This window comes from Erithacus rubecula (assembly GCF_903797595.1).
Source record: "Erithacus rubecula genome assembly, chromosome: 3".
In the NCBI taxonomy this organism is placed as follows: domain Eukaryota; kingdom Metazoa; phylum Chordata; class Aves; order Passeriformes; family Muscicapidae; genus Erithacus; species Erithacus rubecula.
In genome coordinates this window covers 108,388,011-108,407,824 of record NC_136689.1, presented here as the reverse complement: position 1 = coordinate 108,407,824, position 19,814 = coordinate 108,388,011, and the positions used below count along the sequence as shown (strand labels likewise).

At 35.6% G+C, this 19,814-nt stretch overlaps 1 protein-coding gene across 4 annotated transcripts in view; it reads right to left on the bottom strand.

Moving 5' to 3' along the window:
• The window catches only part of SNTG1 (syntrophin gamma 1), a 314,522-nt gene that overhangs the window by 143,815 nt on the left and 150,893 nt on the right, over positions 1-19,814 (bottom strand). For all 4 annotated transcript variants that reach the window (XR_013773870.1, XM_079302829.1, XM_079302828.1 and 1 more), the window contains exons 2-3: positions 10,484-10,538; positions 327-461 (exon numbers count right to left, since the gene is read on the bottom strand). Coding sequence is in view for 3 of the 4 variants with exons in the window: in XM_079302829.1 (XP_079158955.1) it covers positions 327-461; positions 10,484-10,510 (162 nt within the window). In the remaining variant the exon portion in view is untranslated. The remainder of the gene's footprint in view (positions 1-326; positions 462-10,483; positions 10,539-19,814) is intronic.

The window sequence follows — 19,814 nt, the reverse complement described above, 5'->3', positions numbered from 1 at the left end:
AGATTCATAAATACATTGAGGTATCTGAACTCCCTGCAAAAAACTGCTTATTTTATTCCTCCTACATCCAATGGCTCAAATATCCCAGGGTGAGAGAAGAGAAACAGTGCTGCAGCCATATATTTAACTTATTATCCTATTGCTGCTTCTTAGGTGAGTTGTTAATATTTACTTACAAAGGAAACATTAAAATACACTCAGTGTTAACAGTATAAAATGAAATACCAATCCATGGGAGCTAATGTATAAAGATGTGTGCATGCACCCACACATACAGCACTTTTATTTGTAAAGAACATCTTTAAAAAGAAATAAAAACTACTTACACCAGAATAGAAAGGCTCACCAGACACACAGATCACATCCTGCTCCTGGATCATCAAAATATCTTTGGCTAAGTGCAATCGCACTTTGAAAGGCTCCTGGTTACCATCCTGCAGCAAACAAACCCCTGTCTTTGTCTTCACAAGAGGGAATAAAGAAAAAAAAAAAAAAAAAAAAAGGTATTTCCAGTTAGCACTTATAATCGTTAAAACTGTTATTTTGAATAAGAATATTTGATAAATAGGTGCAGTCACAATAAATACATTAACAAAGACCCAAAACTATTTTCAATGATGATTGCATTTACTGTGTTTAAACAATGTTAGAGTGGTCAACAGTAAAGATGTATTTTGCAATAAGGTGCTATTTCACCCATGATGATTTTGTGAAACTCCTTCCAAATTGCTTCAAATCATCTGTGCTCTTATTTGTCATCTTTTTATTAAATTATGACATCTCACTTGGACACAAAATAAAAGCTGATACTCCACATATTACACCATTTTTGATACAGAAACACATACAATGACCCCTCCAAACCAGCCAGATGAGTATCAACAGCTACATGAACCCAGCTGAGGGCTATTTATTTTTTGTCTGTGAATACAGCATTGATTTAACTTCATGTCCCTTTTCAAATGAGGATGCTGAGCTAAGAATGAGAGAAAATAACCCAAAGACTAATCCATCTAGTAAATCAGTTCTTGCTCCATTTCTGTATTTTACATTTATGACTAAAGATCAGGAATTCTGCAGGATTCTTCAATATTTAAAAAATTATTTTTCAGCAATTTGCAGGGTTATTGCAGTAGTACCTACTTGTACTATATTTTGGGGCATTATACATGAGAGGGTGAGCACTGAAAAAGCTGGCACATGAAAGTACCATCAGTACTTAATTTTCCCTGAAAGTTATGTTGAAAATAGTAATCTACTAGCATAAGTGTTTGCATAGATATATATATAGATATATTCACATACATATCTCAGAAGAAAATTCACATATAATCAGTACTGAAAACCTCCAACTCATCAGTGACAATAAAAAAACCTTCACTATCTACACAGAGGTCAGATTTAAATCCACCAACTGTAAAAAGTTGGCTTAAGAGGAGATCAAGGAAAAAAAGTATTTCTCTGAACTTTAAGTGCCAAGGTTGACCTGGCTGAATCTGAGGACTTTCTCAGACAAGAGTTTAAAAGAGGATTTGGAAGATCTCCTCATAGTGCTCTTACATCCATAGCATGGAGAGAACAAACACAAATATGGAACTGACAGTAGGTCACTGGCAAAAGAGAAGTTTAAATCTTTCTCACAAAGTTTTAAAAGAGGTGGAAGGGTCGAGGACAATCTTTAAATAGCTCTATATAATATTCTCCACAGACAAAGTGTTCTGTCACTTCTGCTCCATACTCAACACTCAAACTTTGAAAATTGTTTTTTTTCTTGGATGCCAGGAGTAAACGTGTAACTCAGCCATGACTTTGAAAGTGACTCTGACATTGCTTTTAATCTTTTTAATCTAGGTTAGAAGAAAAAATGAAGAGTTCCACGCACTGAGCTCACACTGAGGTCAGTTGAACCTCTGGTCAACAGTCATCCTACACCATTTTTCTAATATTAAAATGCTTTTGGTTTTTGGTTTTTTTTGGTTTTTTTTTTTTGTGAACTGGATAAGAGAGAAAGTGATTAACATGCACAGAGAAAATAAAATCACAGAAGGAGTTAGGTTTTTCAGTACCATTCATATCATACATAAAATATTATTAATGTGATTGTAAATAATTATGGTCAAACAAAAGGCTAACACTTAGAAAATACCTTTCTTCTGAAGCAAAGTTTGCAACATGCCTTTCCTCCTCCCTGGGTAACTGGCAATAGAAGAAATTCTGCCTCTCATACACTGGGTATAGTAACTGCCTGAGTTGAATGCACATTTCTGATTTGGTCAATACCTTATAAAATCTCTAGAGTCTTTTTGCAAAAGCTGAGGGGCTACTTTGTAGGAATTAGAGGCAACCACAGCAGGCACAATTAGACATTAGAATAAAGTTAAAATTCAAGTCAGTTTCTAAATGCATACGAGCTGAGGTTATTCAACCTGAACAAGCAAATCAAGCTTGGGAACAGCAAAAAATTTTGGCCCTTGGAAAGATTGATCACACACACTCAGAGACCTTATTTGCATTAGACATTCTAAAATGTAATGAACCACTTTACTGTTGTTGGGTTTTATGAAAGCTAGTTTACAATACAGTTCAAAATTAAATCTTCAATTATACTACCTCCTTCCCTCTCCTACCTGACAGCTGCATTAACAGCCATGTTAAGGAGAAGAATGTAGTTGAGTTTCATGAGGTAACTTCAAAAGAAGACCTTGAGAACAACGACTGGAATTTAATTTTTTAATTTTTTTCTGTTGAAACCTCTTTCTTGCTGCTCTCACTCCCTTCAAAATGTTCCACAAATTGAGTAAAATAAAGACATGATTTCCTAATCCAGAGCTGGAAATTAGGGAAGACAACCTGTATATATACTTTAATATAAACTGCTGTGCACATCAACATTTTTTATTCATGTGGCCTCAGCAAATTATTCTGACCAGCTGTATAGCCTATAGCCCAGCCCTCTCTCATATTTGGAGAGCTTAGACTGTGTGAATGTGTGTCTGAGGTGTGGGAGTGCAGAACTATGGCTGATAGAAGCTTTTGTTCCTGATACCAATTTTTAAGAGATTCCATGTGAGGCTGTGCTAAAGCTTTTCCCTTCAAGCCTTCCCCATGCCACTGGCAGAGGGCTGAGCCCCACTCCTGTCCTACAGCAATAAGACACAAACAGCATGTGTGATAACTGCACCACCTCACAGCAAACATGCAGAGAGAAGCAGAGCCCAGCTGATAAGTTTTTTAAGCCAATAAATCTTGACTGAGCCAAATTCACCAAGAACATCACCTTATTTATAGAGTAGGGCTCCTGTGCTGCAAAGACAGAAAGAAAACAGTGTTTGAATTTGAACATTTTTATGAAGAGGAGGAGGTGGGTTAAGAAACACATATGGAAGAATTGTAAAGAGGTGAAAAAGAGTTTCCATATGAGAGAAGAGCCTGTGGCTTCAAGCAAAAGCAATGATGAAGGAAGGTAGTGGTACCTAAGTAACAGATGCAGTGAATGCTGCACCCACACAAGGCTGCCTCTGTCATCTCCTTGGACAAGATAAGAATACTGACGGAGCAAGAGCTGATGTCCTGGGAACTGCTTACATTTCCTGAACCAATATAATTACAAGAGAGGATGAAAACTGGTCTTCATTTTCTTCATCACACCAGTTTATGGTGAACTTTCTGCTTCAGGTCACTATCAGAGGACAGTTCAGGTGGGCACAGCCCTTAAGGCAGGCTGCTTTTCCAGAGAATATGGTCACACTCTGACCATTATTAGCAACAAGGCAATAAAAAAAGGCCACTTAAAAATTATACCCTGACATTGTCCATAGAAGCTGTTTATAAAAGGTCTAGCCTTTCCTGAAAGGAATTTAAAAATCCTTACATACCAAAACAAACATTCCACATTTGTTAAATGGCTTTCACAAATATTTAAGAATTAATTTTAGAAAAAATACACTTGAAAACTACAGTTTTTACATTTATACTAGCAGCAGAGTACCTACAAAACACAAGCCAAAATAAACATTGCAGGAGAAACATCATTAACGTTACCTCTTGATTTAGAAGTCAATTTCCTGCAGAACTTCCAAAAATAAATATTTTTAAAAATTGTCTGGCCTATACAAACTTGCTGGCAGATCTTTTTTTTCCCACTTTATGCGTTTGTTATTTTTCCTTGTCATTTATGACAAGGAAAAAGAAACATTCCAATACCTTTTCTACATTTCGTTCTTGAAGAGAGTTTCTCAGTCTTTCAGGCAATTTTAAATATCTGTAATTAGTTTTAAAGACATGGCTGTATCTTCTCCTTTATGCTACTTTATCTGTGTCTTTGGCCTTAGAGAAATAAAACAATTTATCTAACTTTGCTTCTCATAGTTCATATCAGCAGGAAGACTTCAACAAATATCCCAGAATAGTTTAGTCCATGAACAAGTAGAAGAAAGAAGAAAAAAAAAAAAAATCTCAGCACATTTTCTATGCAAGGTGACCTGGATTTTTACTTTCTACTTTGACTGTTATGTCCTAAAATAAAGTAAGCCTCTGCAATTTGGTTTTAAGTCCTGAAATTTATTTCTACTATCAGGAACATGATAGCAGTAAGGAGAATGGGTTACAAAACTGCCTTAAATGTGTACCTGGCTCCTTCAGATGAACATCTACCCTTCTGGATGCTTGTTTGAACTGAGGCTGACCTCTGAGTATCTGGAAATTTGCCTGTCACTGCTTCACAATCTTAAGTATAATAATAAAAAGGGAAATTGAATCAGAGGTTTAAGGAGGTAATGGCATTGGATTTAAAGAGGTAATAGCAATGGATTCAAGAGGCAGGAGTATGTGTCAGAACTATACATGGGATGTTTTTTAAACAGTCCAGCTACACATTCTGTGAAGGTATTGCTAGCTTAAGTGAAAAGCACTTATATTGTCAAAAACTGGAATGCAGCCCAGACACACAGGGATGTGTTCAGCTTGTCATTCAGAGCTTCTTCAATCAGATACCAACACTTTCCAATCCAAGGGACAGCAAGTTCTTTCCTGCATATCAATTGTACATTCTAGTTTGAAAGAACTGCAGGAAAATTCTGAATTTGGACTAGAACTTATTTTAAATTGATTTGTCAGGTATTTGCAGGTATTGTCAAGTATTTGCTGTAGTATTCTAAGTGATTTTATTGAAAGAATGAATTCCTATAAAATTATTGTTTCATACAGTCTGCAATATAAAACATAAATTAGATACTTGGAAAAAAAAATATATATATTTCCATATATGAACTTCTTACTAAGCTAAGGTTCCTTTCCAGAGCAAAAATTTTCTTTTCTGACACTGTAAGGATGCCACTTAAATATCTAAATTGCCAGTGAGCTTACAGTGACTATGGACTTGAACCCAAAAGCTAAGGTAATATAAAACTGAAGGCTATTGTGAGAAGATCTATATTAGTATTAAAAATCCTGGCTTTGCTATTTAACAGGATTTATAAACAAAGGAAAACAACATCTTACTCTGAAATGTGTAAATCAGAAATGGCATAAAGATGACTAGAAACAGACCATAAGAGTATATAACAATATTTATGACAGAAATTGAAAAAAGTTAAATATGGCTTAAAACTTAAAACATGTTTTGCTGCAGGAAAGCCCTTCAACAACTTGCACATGGAATGTTGAAAGAGAGGTCACTACATCTTTGAATAACAGAACATATCAAATTATAAAGCTTGTGAAGTCTACAAGAATATTTATAGAATTAATAAAGCAGAGGACAAGCAGTTTACCAATTCAAATTAATCCTTCAAAGAAACAATGAACACTATTGTGAAAACAAATGAATAGAGTGTAAGAGGAAAATGAAGGGGGTATTTATTAACTTTAGTAAGTTTGATGTTATATTGGGAGAGTGGGGGAAGCCAAGCTATTTGAAGTAAAGAATGAGATTTGAAAAAGTCAGAAAGTTGGTAATGCAGCTTGTTCATAAAGTACATGGAAAACAGGAACTTCAAAAAAACTGAAGGGGAAAATGTTCTACTGCATTATAATCATCCCAAGTCTTCAATTTCAAGAGAAGGACACTTTCACTGCAGAGGACAGTATTATGTCAGAGACTGAGGTTATCTTCCCAGAGATAGTTTTCAGAATAGAGAATAAGGTCAAGTGAGTACAGGACAGCGTTTACAGTGACTCTGATTTATGCTCCTGTAAAGTTCAAAAAGCTCAGGATAAAGGGTAAAAGAGGAGCTGGATAGTCTTATGGTTTAGAAATTGTTAAATAGAAGAACCAACAAAATGGACATATTTGCTGATCAGTGAGAGAAAGAGCACAGAATACTGAAAAATAAAATATGAAACAGTGAAAAAATTCCCAGAAGTAGCAAGCAGAGAAGCTACACACACACACAAAAAAAAACCACCTTTTTAGATACCAGATAGTTTCCTTCAATAAAAGTGTGTATGTGTGTAAAATCTTCTCTTTTTGTAGTGCCATTTGAATTGTCTAGCACATAAGTTATTTTCTTGCAGAATAAAACTACTTTAAGCTGCCTTGAAAGGCAGCACAGCCTGAAGATAAGATGCTTAGAGGAGAAAATAATCATTAGGATCTTAGAAATCACTTTGAGATTGAAAACAGACTCTGTCTACCTACATATCTGTGTTTAACCTCTCATTATAATAACCCTGACTGATCCAATCAGATCTGCTGTAGGAACTCAGACACAAAGTGCACATACAGATACCTAAAAGGAGACATGACCATTTCAGTGTCCAAATCTAAACCAAATCTCACTAGTAGACACTAGAAGAAATTAGAGATGCATGAAAGCATCAGTACTATGAAAGAACTAAGGTTCCCTCAGAGACCTCCAGTGCACTAGAGCAGCAGCTAAATAGAATGAAAAGTCATTTGAAGAAAAAAAATTGAGTATGTCATGGACACCATGAAAAACATGCTTTAGCCTCAGCATATATATGTGGAAAATTTGGTTTCATGCTAGTTGAAACTCAGCTCAAACCATTTACTGCCATTACTAAGGATGGAAGCACCAACAAGAATCTGAGCTGCATTCACCAGCTTGGGAGAGAGATCTCAGCTCTTCTGCAGTGTACTAGCTACAGCACCAGGATTTGCAGATGAAAGGAAACAAAAAGGGGAGAGGAGGATCAAGTATACAAGATGCTTCACAAAAGGTTTTATTGGCATTAACAAAAACTTCTTAGTAACTATTTCGGTATAGAAGATGCAAGAGATATTTTTCCCACATATGTGGTATGATTGATATAATAGGGGATGGAGGGGATAGAAGCCTGAAAGTTTTAAATGCACTGACCAGAAAACCAATTAAACAAAAAAACCTGGAGCAAAGTCTACAGCTACTTTACCATTCATGTCAATAGTTGAAATAAATATCAGCACAGTATTTGTGGCTTGAAGTGACTAAACTAGTGCCAAAGATGTCTTTTCCTCAGCTGTTAACATCACTTTTGTAAGAAGCCCAAGTACCAGATGAAGTTTTAGTGACAAATCTGGCAGATTTTAAAATAGAAAGAAAATTTTATTAAAATTAATAGCTGCAAGACATGTATACATATATTGGGACTTGAAATACCTGACATAATGGATGATTACACCTTATACTGGCCTCAAGCGAAACATCTCATTAAGTAATTAATTAAACCTGGATGGATGAGATTTAAAGTTCAAATAACATCCTGCCTTGTTCCACCATCCTATTGTAAGTCTCACAAACTCAAAGGACCACAGGATCTCAACAGCAGGTGGGAACCCAAATTGGGGACTCAAGGGGATGATGAGTCTGGGTCCCCTGCCAGGGCTGTTCTAGAGCAGCTTCAGCTCCAGTGTCTAAGTGTAAAACCCATTATGGTAAGAAAATGCCATAGCACCCCTTGCAGTGAGCAGAGATCAGTGCCTGGGAGTATGGAACACACAATGGAATGCAGTTTTGGATTGCACAGGACCTATTATGGAATCTTCAGGGAGAAACCAAAGACAAAGGTGGGGGCTCTGTGTTTTGTGGGGGTTAAAGAGTACCTGAAAATAGAGTTAAGGTGGAAAAAATAGGACAGGTCACAAGCAGTTTTCTAGTCTGTGTGTTTGTCTGGCCATGACCCAAGCCCAGTCTAGACTGGGAGACTGGGATTCAGGGACAGCTGCTGGGCACACCACCTAAGTCCCACTGCTGGAGGCACCACAACATAGATATACACATATACTCTAATGAGTGGACTTCAATCCTGCTCAGCTAGAGAGGGGAGCAGGGTGAGAGTGTTGGTACTGTCTGTGAGTGCTCTGTGTGGTGGATCTGTGTGGCTCATTATATATATATTTATATATATTTATATATTATATAAAAATATATGGAAACATGTGGTGCATATGCATGCTCTGCCTCCATATGCCTACTGGGGATACATTTTCACCCTCATGGCTCTTCTGGACCTGGGCATATGGAGCTGCAGCAGCCTCCCCTTTCTTGGGCTTTCAGATCTAGTTCACTGTACTTTCTCTCAAAAATCAAAGCAGATGATGCATTACAATTATAGTGCTAAGGTTTAGTTTAAAATTACACTATGTGCAAGCATAAGGCTGCTGGTTATTTGGACACAGGTATGTGATAAAGGTAGGCTGAAAAATCTGTGTTTTATTAACATCTTTTTGAGAGAAAAAGACCAAAGTCTAGGAAGTGACACCATTGATTCTGCGGCACAAACCAAATTTTACATAAAACATATAAACTGGGGTTGAATCTACCTCATTTAATTTTATTTAAAAGCTAGATAAAGGATTTTCTTTGCGGTCTCCAGATTATGGAGATTTTTTAGGATGGATGGAATCATCCTCTCCTTCCCTTGTCTACCATGGAAGCTCCACAAAACAGCTGATTTTTAAACAGCTAAAGTTCAAGTCAGTGCCCTCATTAGAAACTAGATACAGAATAAAACAAATCTGTCAGCTTTACAGTACTTGCACTGTAAATGCTAAGTTTGGACTCATATGCCAAGTTGTTGTCTTTCTGTGGCCGCTCTTGTCATTCCATCTGCTGGACATAGAGTGAAGTTAGGTGCCACTAAATAGTCTATAGAGTCTAAAGAACAACAACAAAAAAAGCTATGAAAATAATACTTACCTTCCTCTTTACCTGAATAACTTCATTAAAAAAAAACAAAAAATCAAAAAAAAAACCAACAAAACAAAGCAATAAAACCAAAACACCCTAACAATATGCTTTAACTTCTGGTCAGCCATGAAGAAGTTAGGAAGTGGGACTACATGATGCAGGCTCCTTCAAACTGAAAGTGTTAAGTTTGAAAAGCCAAATCTCAAGATTAATAAGAATGCTTCCTTCCATGCAAATGATCTGGCATATACTCTACAAAATGTATACCATGCATGCATCTTCTGAGGTATAAAAGCCTGACATATACCATCCTGGGAAAACATCACAGTATTCTTTCCCAAAGGCAAGCTTCATTTTAACATTAGTTTTTGACCCTACTACTCCTTTCAGAGTCACAATTTAGTGTTCTTTATCCTGCTTATTTTCTCTTCTCCTCTAATTTATTCTGATTCTCAAGTCACAATTGGTTTTAGCTGCAGTTAGTTCTTGATTTTAGTACTGTTCCAATCCCTTCACTTCAAATTTTTTTTTCATGGGATCATGGTCACACTTGAAGTTCTAGCCAATTTTCTTGTTTCCAGTCCTACCTTCCTAAATGCTGTTTGTGGTTTTCAGTGTACAGGTAATTGTCATGATTTTTTAATTATAATAATGCATTAAAATCATTACATAATTTGCTGTAAATTGTTCTCACTGTGTCTCAATTGTTGAAGTCGTTAAAATCACATTAAAACAATTGGTTATAGACAATCACTGAGTAAATAAGATGCCCTTGCTAATGTCTACAAATACATTTTATTTGTTTTCTTTAGGGGAAATTATAAACACAGAAATCACTCCCCTCATCTCTAGTGGAGGAGGACTTTGCATCAACATCATGAAACTAATTCTAGGCAAAAATGTCTCTTACCTCAGTAAATCTAAATGGAATTGCTTTTCATTTTGGTCATCTTCACAGCTCCCCTTCCCCCACCCACCTCTCTCTCATACATCTTCACTTCCCCCTTGATTCTGACATTTTTCTTCATGCATAGGCTTTCAGATATAAACCATTCAGGGAGGATAAAGCTCACACAAAATGTAGTTGCCTACACCACATTGTGCCTAAAGAGGTAAGTGGGAACAGAGGTGAGGTCTAGTGATGAATGCACTTGAGCAAATTCTTTCATCTTCTACGACAAAGTCCATCAGCCACCATGAAATTATCAGCTGAATAACTTTTACTTGACTATGTAATTCCTAAAACTTCAGGAGCAGAAAAAGAAAAGGGGGGGTGGGGGGAAGTATCTTGCATATAAAAAGGATTAAAAGTTCATTGATCTACATTCTACTACTTGAAAAAAATCTGATCCTACCTCTTCACAGGCAGTCCTGAAATCCATGTGCTATGACACAGCAAGTGATATTTGTCTAAAATGGAGAGAAAGATTTTATTAGAATGAAAAAGATATAGCAAAACATAAAAGTTATCTGTCTGAGATGAGCAATTGCACTTCTTTGCTAGGTACAGTTATAGCCATTGCTTAAAAGGAGAAATTATCAAAGTTGCAACAGGATTAGGAAGACGTTACAAGTTGTTCCTGTTCTTATAAAATATACAACCTGCTTTCACTGAATAATCAAAGGAATACTTGTGTTCCCACCACCCCCACCCTTTCATAGGACAATCAAACATTTTTCTTAATGCAGGTGTGAATTTCCTTTTCGTGTTTTTCAATTTCTGTTTTATAAGTAAGAGTATATTGAAAAGTAACAAAAATAGAGACAATTAAGTGTTGCTCTTCAGAGCAATCCTTTCTCTTTTAAAAAACTTTATTTTCTCCTCTAATTAAAAACCACCACTCACCATTACCTTTTGTCTCACATTTTATAAATGTAACTAATCTCTCCACAGAAGTTGCTGTCATTTAACAGTGTGCTTACTTTGTAGAAATATTTATGAGTTGAAAAACAAATGTTAGGAAAGTCAGGAATACGTGTGAGCGCTAGCAAAATGTCACACCAAATCCTGTGATTATTACTTTGCCTGCCCTTTACTTATGCACACTTATGTATTCATTTATTTATGTGATAAAGCCACTGGAACAGGATGTTAACAGAGACTACTAACAGTGTCCTGCTGCTGGGTCTGCAAGAGAAACACTCATGCATCAGTCAGTAACATTTTCCTGAAACACAAAACAGTCCCAGACAAAACAGCAGTTTCATTCAATGGCTGGAAAAAAAAAAACAATCCTGTAACAAAATTCTCTCAATCAAGTATTTTATTGCTATTTTGTATTAATAAAGTACTTGCCATTATTTGTACAAGTATAGTTCTCAGTTACAACACAAAATTTGCACCATTAGCCCAAGCTTAAAATAAAATTCTAAATTCCTCATGTAGCACAAAAAAGTCCTAATACAATTAAACTTCTAAAAAATAATAAAATCTTTTTATTAAGTCTCTTGATTTAGTTTGCTGCCTTGAATGCAGTTTTATTGAACAGCACACATATGAGGTTAATGTTCTCTATTTATTGAGCTCTCCCTGGTTCACAGCCTGTGCTCTAGACTAATTTCTAGCAGAGATAGCCTAAGTTGGCAACAGAACAATTCAGAAATTTAAAAAGGATCCATCATCATTCCTTCCATATCAGCTTTACATGAGCACCAAGATCCAATAATGAACTGTATCTGTAATTCTGCTATCAAAAATGGTCATAAAGTCAAGGTCACTGTTACCATTTCAAAGTTTTTTCTCTCTGATGGGTCAGTTGTGTTGCAAAGTGTGTTTCCTTGTAATCTTTATGAACTCTTCTCAGCTAAATAAACTGAAGTTGAAAAGAGGCTTTACTCATTTTAGCCAAATTTTCTGAGGACTTAGCCTTCTGGAACTATAAGAGCATGCATCTATGAAAAATAAACTGAAGTAATGCACAGTGCTCTCCTTTCTTGGGCCATGGATATGGCAGGTGACTAATTCCTACTGCAGTCAAAAGTTTATTCTCTTGTGTTATGTTTTGTCTTATCAATAAAAGTTTTGCAAAGTTCAGGTTTGGGCAACACTGGTTCCACAGTCAACATCAATTCTACTTTAATTCTCTTTTAGCAACTCTTTGATCTAAACCTTGTCTAGCTGTTCATTCCTGTAACTCAGTGTGACTCCTTTTTTATTCTTGGCTTTTAAGTATAATACATTTATTTACTTATTTCACATACATTTGTATTATCAGAGAAAAAAGGAATTGTTACTAGTAAAATACTGTCTAAAATGTAAAGCTAGAGCTACACAATTCTCAACACAGAAGAAAATTCCTTGCAGAGAGTTTGTGTGTTTCTCAGGCAAGCAACATCTCAGTTGCTGTTCAGCTGCCACTGCTTCTGCTCCCCTCTATTTCCTACTGATTCTCATCTGCAGCTGCACAGAGAATGTAAGCCCATTATCAGTGTTCCTTTTCCAACTATCAGCAATTTTCTAACACTTGATATTTTACAAACAGCACACAGAAGGTTTGATTACAAAGTGCAGTACCTCATAAACCATCTCAGAAATGTCATTGTTTCCAGCATTTATACCCCAAATAAACACTCCAGATAATTAAATTACAGGAATACATATCATGCATCATGCAGAAATGTTATATCTTATGCTGGCAAAAGCCCCAATGATTAATAATTGTCTCCTCCTGCAATACATGAAAAAAGGTACAAAATATAAACCTAAGTAATTGCAAAAATAAAACATTTTTAAAATTATAAACTATGAAACCCATTGCTTACAGACACCGTGATAAGCTTCTGGCTAATCTCTGCAACCCCATCTCCAAATCACAGCCACTTTCACCTGAGCAATTTTCCAGCTCTCATAGGAGCTTCCTCCAGCCTAAATATTTGATTTTTTTTTTTTTTTTTTTTTGCCCCTCCCCAGCATTAGGTTGCTCTGGGACAAACTGTGCTTCAGAATGTAAGAAAAGAGCTGCCTGTGGCTTTGAATTGAGGAGGTACAGAGGAAACAGCTCCAGGACAGAGCCTGGTTTTGGTTTGCAGGCACAGAGGGAGGCATGAACAGCATGCATCACTCAAAGAGAAATGAAAGCTCCAAAAGCAGTGTGTTTTTCTCTAAAGGTCTGGGAACCACTGCAATCAAAGATATGTAAGCAAGCAAGCTTTGAAAAATTACTTGCCATCCTTTCAGCTTGACTTGCAAATCTGCATCTCCTCCAAAACTGAGTTATCAGACCTATTTAGCTCATCTCTGCTGATGCATATAAAAAGAGCAGTGTGTGACAGACAGGTTGGGAAGAGACTTTGACACCCCCTTGGCAGAAAAAGCAGTTATTCAATACTGACAAAACATTTACCAAGCAGTATTTTTATGGTGTTTGCGTTCTAAAGGGAAATCAATGGCTAAAACATAACAGCAAAGATGAAGACCATGGCAACCCCCAGAGACAAAGCTTCATTTAGGATAATGCACTGAGCACTTGAACTATCCTCTGATCTTATAATAAATCAGGTCATATTCCAGTGGCATAATAGATGTAATTTCACAAAGTACTTCCATGACTGAATACTCCAGTACACAATAATGAAATAGGATAACAAACAAAAAGAAAATTTCTTACAACATCAAGAAGAGACACTTTGTGAAGTGTAGGAAATACCACAAGCCAAATGACATATTACTGATAATAGGAAACACTTCATTCTTAAGGTTACTGGTGCAAAGTAAGAACATGATACTGTATGCACAAATAACAAGGGTATGGAGAAATTATACATTATCAAATACAGTTTCATTCAGCATATGATATCGCTGCATATCACTTGTGTATGTCCTACTTGGTAGAGAAAAAACACAAGAAATTAGTATTGGCTGACATGTCTGAACTGCTAAAGGGGAAAAGAAACTAAAAAAATATTTCAAGGGAAAAAAAAGAAATTGCTGATCAACAACTACTTGTGATAATATTTACTACTAATGTTTGCCTTTTGAAGTTCTGCCTCCATTCTTGCCTAAATATTTTGGACTTTACATTGTAAAAATGTCTAAAGAAAATATGTTTTTTTTAGTGTGTGTTAGGAAATTAAACATACATACATTTTTAATTCTGCAAGTTACAAGTAGCAATAATTAAAACCAAACCTTCTCTATTATAAGTAGGGAAAGTAGATTTTGAAGTTATCCTTTCATATAGCATAGCTAATCCTTTGTGCTTTACAGGAAACAAATTCTGGAAAAAGAAAAATATTACTTCAAATCCAAATCCCATGAATGCATATTCATTTCATGCAGCTTGCCACAAGGTGTTTGATACTGGAAGAGTGGTCAGAGGAATTCAGATACCACAGTAAATCAAAGGAGCAGTTGAGTAACTGCAGATTAATAAACTCTCATTCAGTTATTGCTTTCCAGCTCACTTGAATTATATTTTGTTTGACCACTGAGTTACTTATGTTCAGTTAACATAATGATTTTTGGTAATTTACATATTGGACTCATTTGCTGAAAAATTTCTCAGTGAGCTGGCAACAGTCAGTCTCTAGATTCAGGCACTTCTTCCTCACACCTCCTCAAAAGTTCCATGCATGAAGGGGGCTGTCTGTATATTCATTGCACAGAATTCCAGTTTTAATAGATTAATGCAAGAAGGATGCTCACAAACCTGGAGGTCCCTAAGTAATATGCACCTCAATCTACCTGATAGTGCAAGGACTGAGATGAACTTTGGAATCAGCAAACCTGTGCAGTTCTTTGGCAGGGAGGAAAATAATTACCTGACAAAGCTTCTTAACAAAATGTCCAACTTATAGCACAGCTCATGCTTCAAAAGAATTGAAGTTGGCAATTAGTAGCTAATGTGGTTTTTAATGTTTTTTTTTCATTTTACCTTGGTTAAAACAAGTATGTTATTTATATGCCAGTCGTAATTTATTATTTTAGTGGCAAGCCTATTCAAAACACAAGTCAAATTGATGATTCACATAATTTTTCCATAGTCAGTTATCCAGAAGGCAGTATTAACTGAATGACTGCATCTTGGGCTTCTGTTTGTTTATTCTGTGCTGTTTGCATTAACAATTATCCAGTATCCCCCAGAAAAACACCCACAAAATGACCTAATGGGTCGCCCAGTCTGTTCTGGCTTGGCAAAAGAAACTATTGCAAATGGCAAAATAAATAAGAAAATGGAAAAAGAAAAGCAGAAAAAAACAACACAATCTTTCAGAAAGAAAAGCAGTATTAGAGGCCAATAATTTGAAAACAGTGATATTAAATGGCAATGGGCTGTCACTGCATGTCTTCATGTGAAACTCACTGTGGAAAATTGGAGCATGAAAGTTTGGCTCAGGGTCAAAGTCTGGAACACTTTTAGGGAAAAAAAAAATCTCTTCTGCCTGGTTTCTCACTTTTTTAATGTTACACTTTGGTGATTCAGCAGATGTGACTAAATATAATTACATATGGGATATCAAAAGGGATAGTGCACATGCCAGAGCCCAAGCTTGTACTAAAATCTCTCCTTATTCTTCACTGCTATGGGGGCTGCACGAACTGAGACATGATGTAGATAATTTCTCAGTTTTGCCTAAATAATAGTGCCTTCTGCCAGAGATAGAGAAGTTCCTCTCTGACTATTTGGCACTGCAGTCTGAATTTTCCCTCCCTTATCTCTCAACACAAAATTTTCATATGGATGACATACTGGTACTCCTCTGCCAAGGCAATTGTTTCACACTCAAATGTAAATTTCATACCCCTGGCATTATGCCTAATGCCTGTGAGACTTTCCACATTATACTACATCTTTTGATTTCAGTTAAGTTAAAAGAAACAAGCCAAAAACATTGTATCAGTGTCCTAAAGGAGGTTAGAAAATAAATTAATAGTTACAAATACTTGAGAAGTATTTGAGATTTTTAGACCGTTTATAAACACCTGACAAATATACTTATACCTGCACATATAAATATATGTCCAGAGTCAGCTGCAGTTCTTCATGAGAAAATAATCGTCTACAGTGAAATGTTAAAAAAAATCTGCATTTCCTGCCTCAAAAATCAAAATAATAATATGAATAATGAAAATCGAAATCAGATTAAATGAAGGACATGTCAGATTTATTACAGATTATTGAATTAAAATATGAATGTGCCTTATACCCAGTTAACAGGAGTATAAAGAAGCACACATCATACATGTTTTCAATTGACTTAAATTTGTCTCATATACCATGAAAAATGCAAATCAGGATTTTCCAATAGATATAACAATTTTTGCTCATTTGATGCAGTTTGAATCACAAGTACCAGTATGTCTTGATAGAGCTTGAACTAACAAGATAAGAATAAAAGAAAGAAGTGACAAAACCTATTCTCAGAAAAATTCAGAAGTTTCATTAATTTCAATGAAAACAATAGGAATAAGGCATTTTTAATTGACCCAGAACAAAAAAAAATTCATTTGAAATCCCATAACCAAACCACTATTTGATTATGATCTTTCCTTATTTTAAAGGAATTAAAATTAGTTGACTAAGGTCAAAGTATTATCAGACTGTTTTATCATTAGGTTTTATGAAGATTCCTACTATTGAAAAGAATATTCCTATTTTATATTCACAAAATAAAAAATAATTTTAAAAAAAATCTATCTTACTTTACCAACTTATGTACTACAACATAACATATTCATAATGGCTCCAGACTTTATCAGTCCATTCCATTGAGATGGTAACAGAAAGCTCAGCAGCTCCCAAAACAACAGGCATAATTTATCTTTTAGTGCATATCTTTATATTGCTATTTGGAGTCTGCTTTCTCTTTGAAATTTCCACCGCCATCAGTTTCACAACTGCAGTCAGTTTCTTTGCTGAAACAGAACTGGCTTATCAGAGGTAAAAAGGTTTTGGGAATGTGACTGGAAGGTACCAAAGAGTCAGAGAGGCAGTTTGAGAATCTATAGAAGAAAACTGAGTCAGTGTAAGCTGGAAAAACAGAAGAAACCAGGTACTCATTTTTGGTAAAAAAAAGCACTCTTTGCAGAGACACTGAATTCAAATTACTGTGGTATCAGAATCACCCAGCTAAAACACCAGAGAACAAGAAAACCCCTGGACATAAGAGCAAGACCACAGATTTCCTATTTAAAGTGGACTAAGGCATCTCTGTGTCACACTGCTTAGACAAACTTCTGTTCTTTACTGTGTCAGATCCTTGAATGCCACTGATTTTGTTCAATGCTTTTTTCACCTTCCTTTCTTCTATAAAATATGAACTTACAGATTTCTCATAAATAATCAAGTCAATAACAAAAAAATCGATTCATGTAAATATTTAAAACAATGTGTTTAACTGACCATTTGAATTAATTAATTTGAATTAATTAATTTAGAATTAAGTCTGAACTGCAACTTCACTTCTAGTATGAAGTCCTGTAATCAACAGCAATTTTTCTGTCTGAGAATTCCTATTATTAACATTGCATGCCATTTCAGTGGTCACCAATAAAAACTATGCTTTTGTTTTGTCATCTGAGACAGCATAACTACAACAGAAATACAGACCAAGGTTTATTGCCATTGCTGCTACAGTTTTGTCTTATCTGAAAAGTCACTTATAAAGGCTACCAGTAAACAAAACACACTCAGATTAAGGTAAAAAAAACAAGTAGACAAAAAAAAAAAACAAAAAACCAACAAAAAACAAACAAACAAACAAAATCCCAAACAGTAACCTATTTCAAACAGTTACCAGCAAAAGAAGGAGGAATAATACAGTACATGAACTAATATAATACAATACATGAACTAGGAAATTAGGCAATAGAGATACCAGGATCATAGTTTGCATAGTCTTCATCACACTGCACTTTTTTTTTTTTAAGAGCAGATGCTTCTATATAGAAGAATTCAGTACGTATAGAAAACAAACACCAACAACTTGGCTCAAAAATAATCAATAATTAGATCTTCCACTTGAGTTTTTATAAGATTGCAGCAAAAGCCTCTTTAACTACTCTGGAATCCAGAAAGCAGGAATTTGTAGCAATGCTGTTGTAATACCATCAAGTCAAGTTTATTTACTGTCAAACTATTCCTGTAGTAGTACATTGTCAAAATGTATAAAAAGGGAATTTGAAATATTCAAAATATGTCACATAGGAAAACAGCACTTAAAGCACTGTACAATTAAATCAAGCTAATTTAAGTTGCCAGTGAGAAATACTTTACAGCTAATTAGAAAATATCCCTGTGAGATCAGCACCCCTCACTGAAAACCCTTTTTTATGGAAGTGGATTGAATGGAATTGTGAAATGGTCATCCCAGTTGTCCACACATCCCTATCCTGCAGGGTGTTATTCCTGCTATAAGGCTGTCATAGTAAATCAGAAAAACACAACAGCATGCTCCACTTTTAGAAACAGAGGTTGATTCAGACAAACACGGGCTAGTGGTAAACTGTGCTGATCCAGGAACAGAGTTACCACACAATGAAAGTCGTGCAGGGCACACAGGGGTGGGTAGCTGAAAGTAGCATCCCTATTTAATCAGTCACATTGTGAGAATTACTCATTTTGGTTATCACATTTTCTATATAGGTTCAGGTTAGATTTTACTTAAGGCATTCTTGATCTTACTGAAAGCCAAGAGGGCAAACATTAAAAGTCAAAGATTTTTCTTTGCAAAATTCTGGACACATTCATGATGCAAGGTAATTTTAATAAAGGTGGGACTAATATCACTAATTTCTTCTGCAATTGTCTTTCACACACCTAAACATAGATGAAAAAAGGATAAGAGTATGTGAACTACACAGTCAGACATACTGGAAGATGCTGAAGTCATGATAAAAAGGTTTTACTAGGAGTAAAATGAAAAGAATGCAGAAAGGAATCTAAAACTTTGTAGGTCAAAGTTAGGAATTAGGGTACATCAAACGGAGGAAGCTTTTGCTTCCTTCAGAATGTTGAGGGATGAGGAAGCAGACAACCTTCAAGACAGTGAATGTGAAGGTTTGGAGCCACCATAGAAAATCTGATTCAAGGGAAACACACCCAAAAGCAGACCAAAATTCCACAGGCATGGTAGTGTTACAAGTTTTTTTGTACAGAATACAAAAATTAAGCAATGTCAGCAAATTCATTGTCTCTTTTTGTAAGCTGCTAGTACAGACTCTTACACGGATTTAGCCTATGACAAGTAATACTCTGCAAAACAACAGGCTATGTGACTCAGGAATTAGTAAAAGGGTGACTTTTAACAGACAGTTTTCCCACAGCCTCCTTACTGCATAGGAAAACAACAGTTAAAAACCATGGATGTAGGGCATTTTGTGCTATTACCTCAATGACAGAATCCAGTTCTATTATTAATGACCAGCATGACCTAGGAACTCCGTATTTTGGAAACTCACGAGAGGTGGCAGAACAGAACAGCAAGTAAACTAGCTCAAATGACAGCTCTGAAGTGTCTACCCCTGAGAGTATCAGAAGATACCTCATTATAGGTTACTTTTTGTGTCAGCTTTTTTTAGAAGAGGGTTCCAGTAGAAAATTTAGATTGTGAATGTGTAACCTGAAACTGAGTCATACTGCATACGTACACAGTGATGACTTAAATTTGTATAGTTTTACTTAATTCAAGTATTTTTCAATGTTTAACCTATCCGAAATACTTCAAACCTAAGTCTTGAAATCAAAC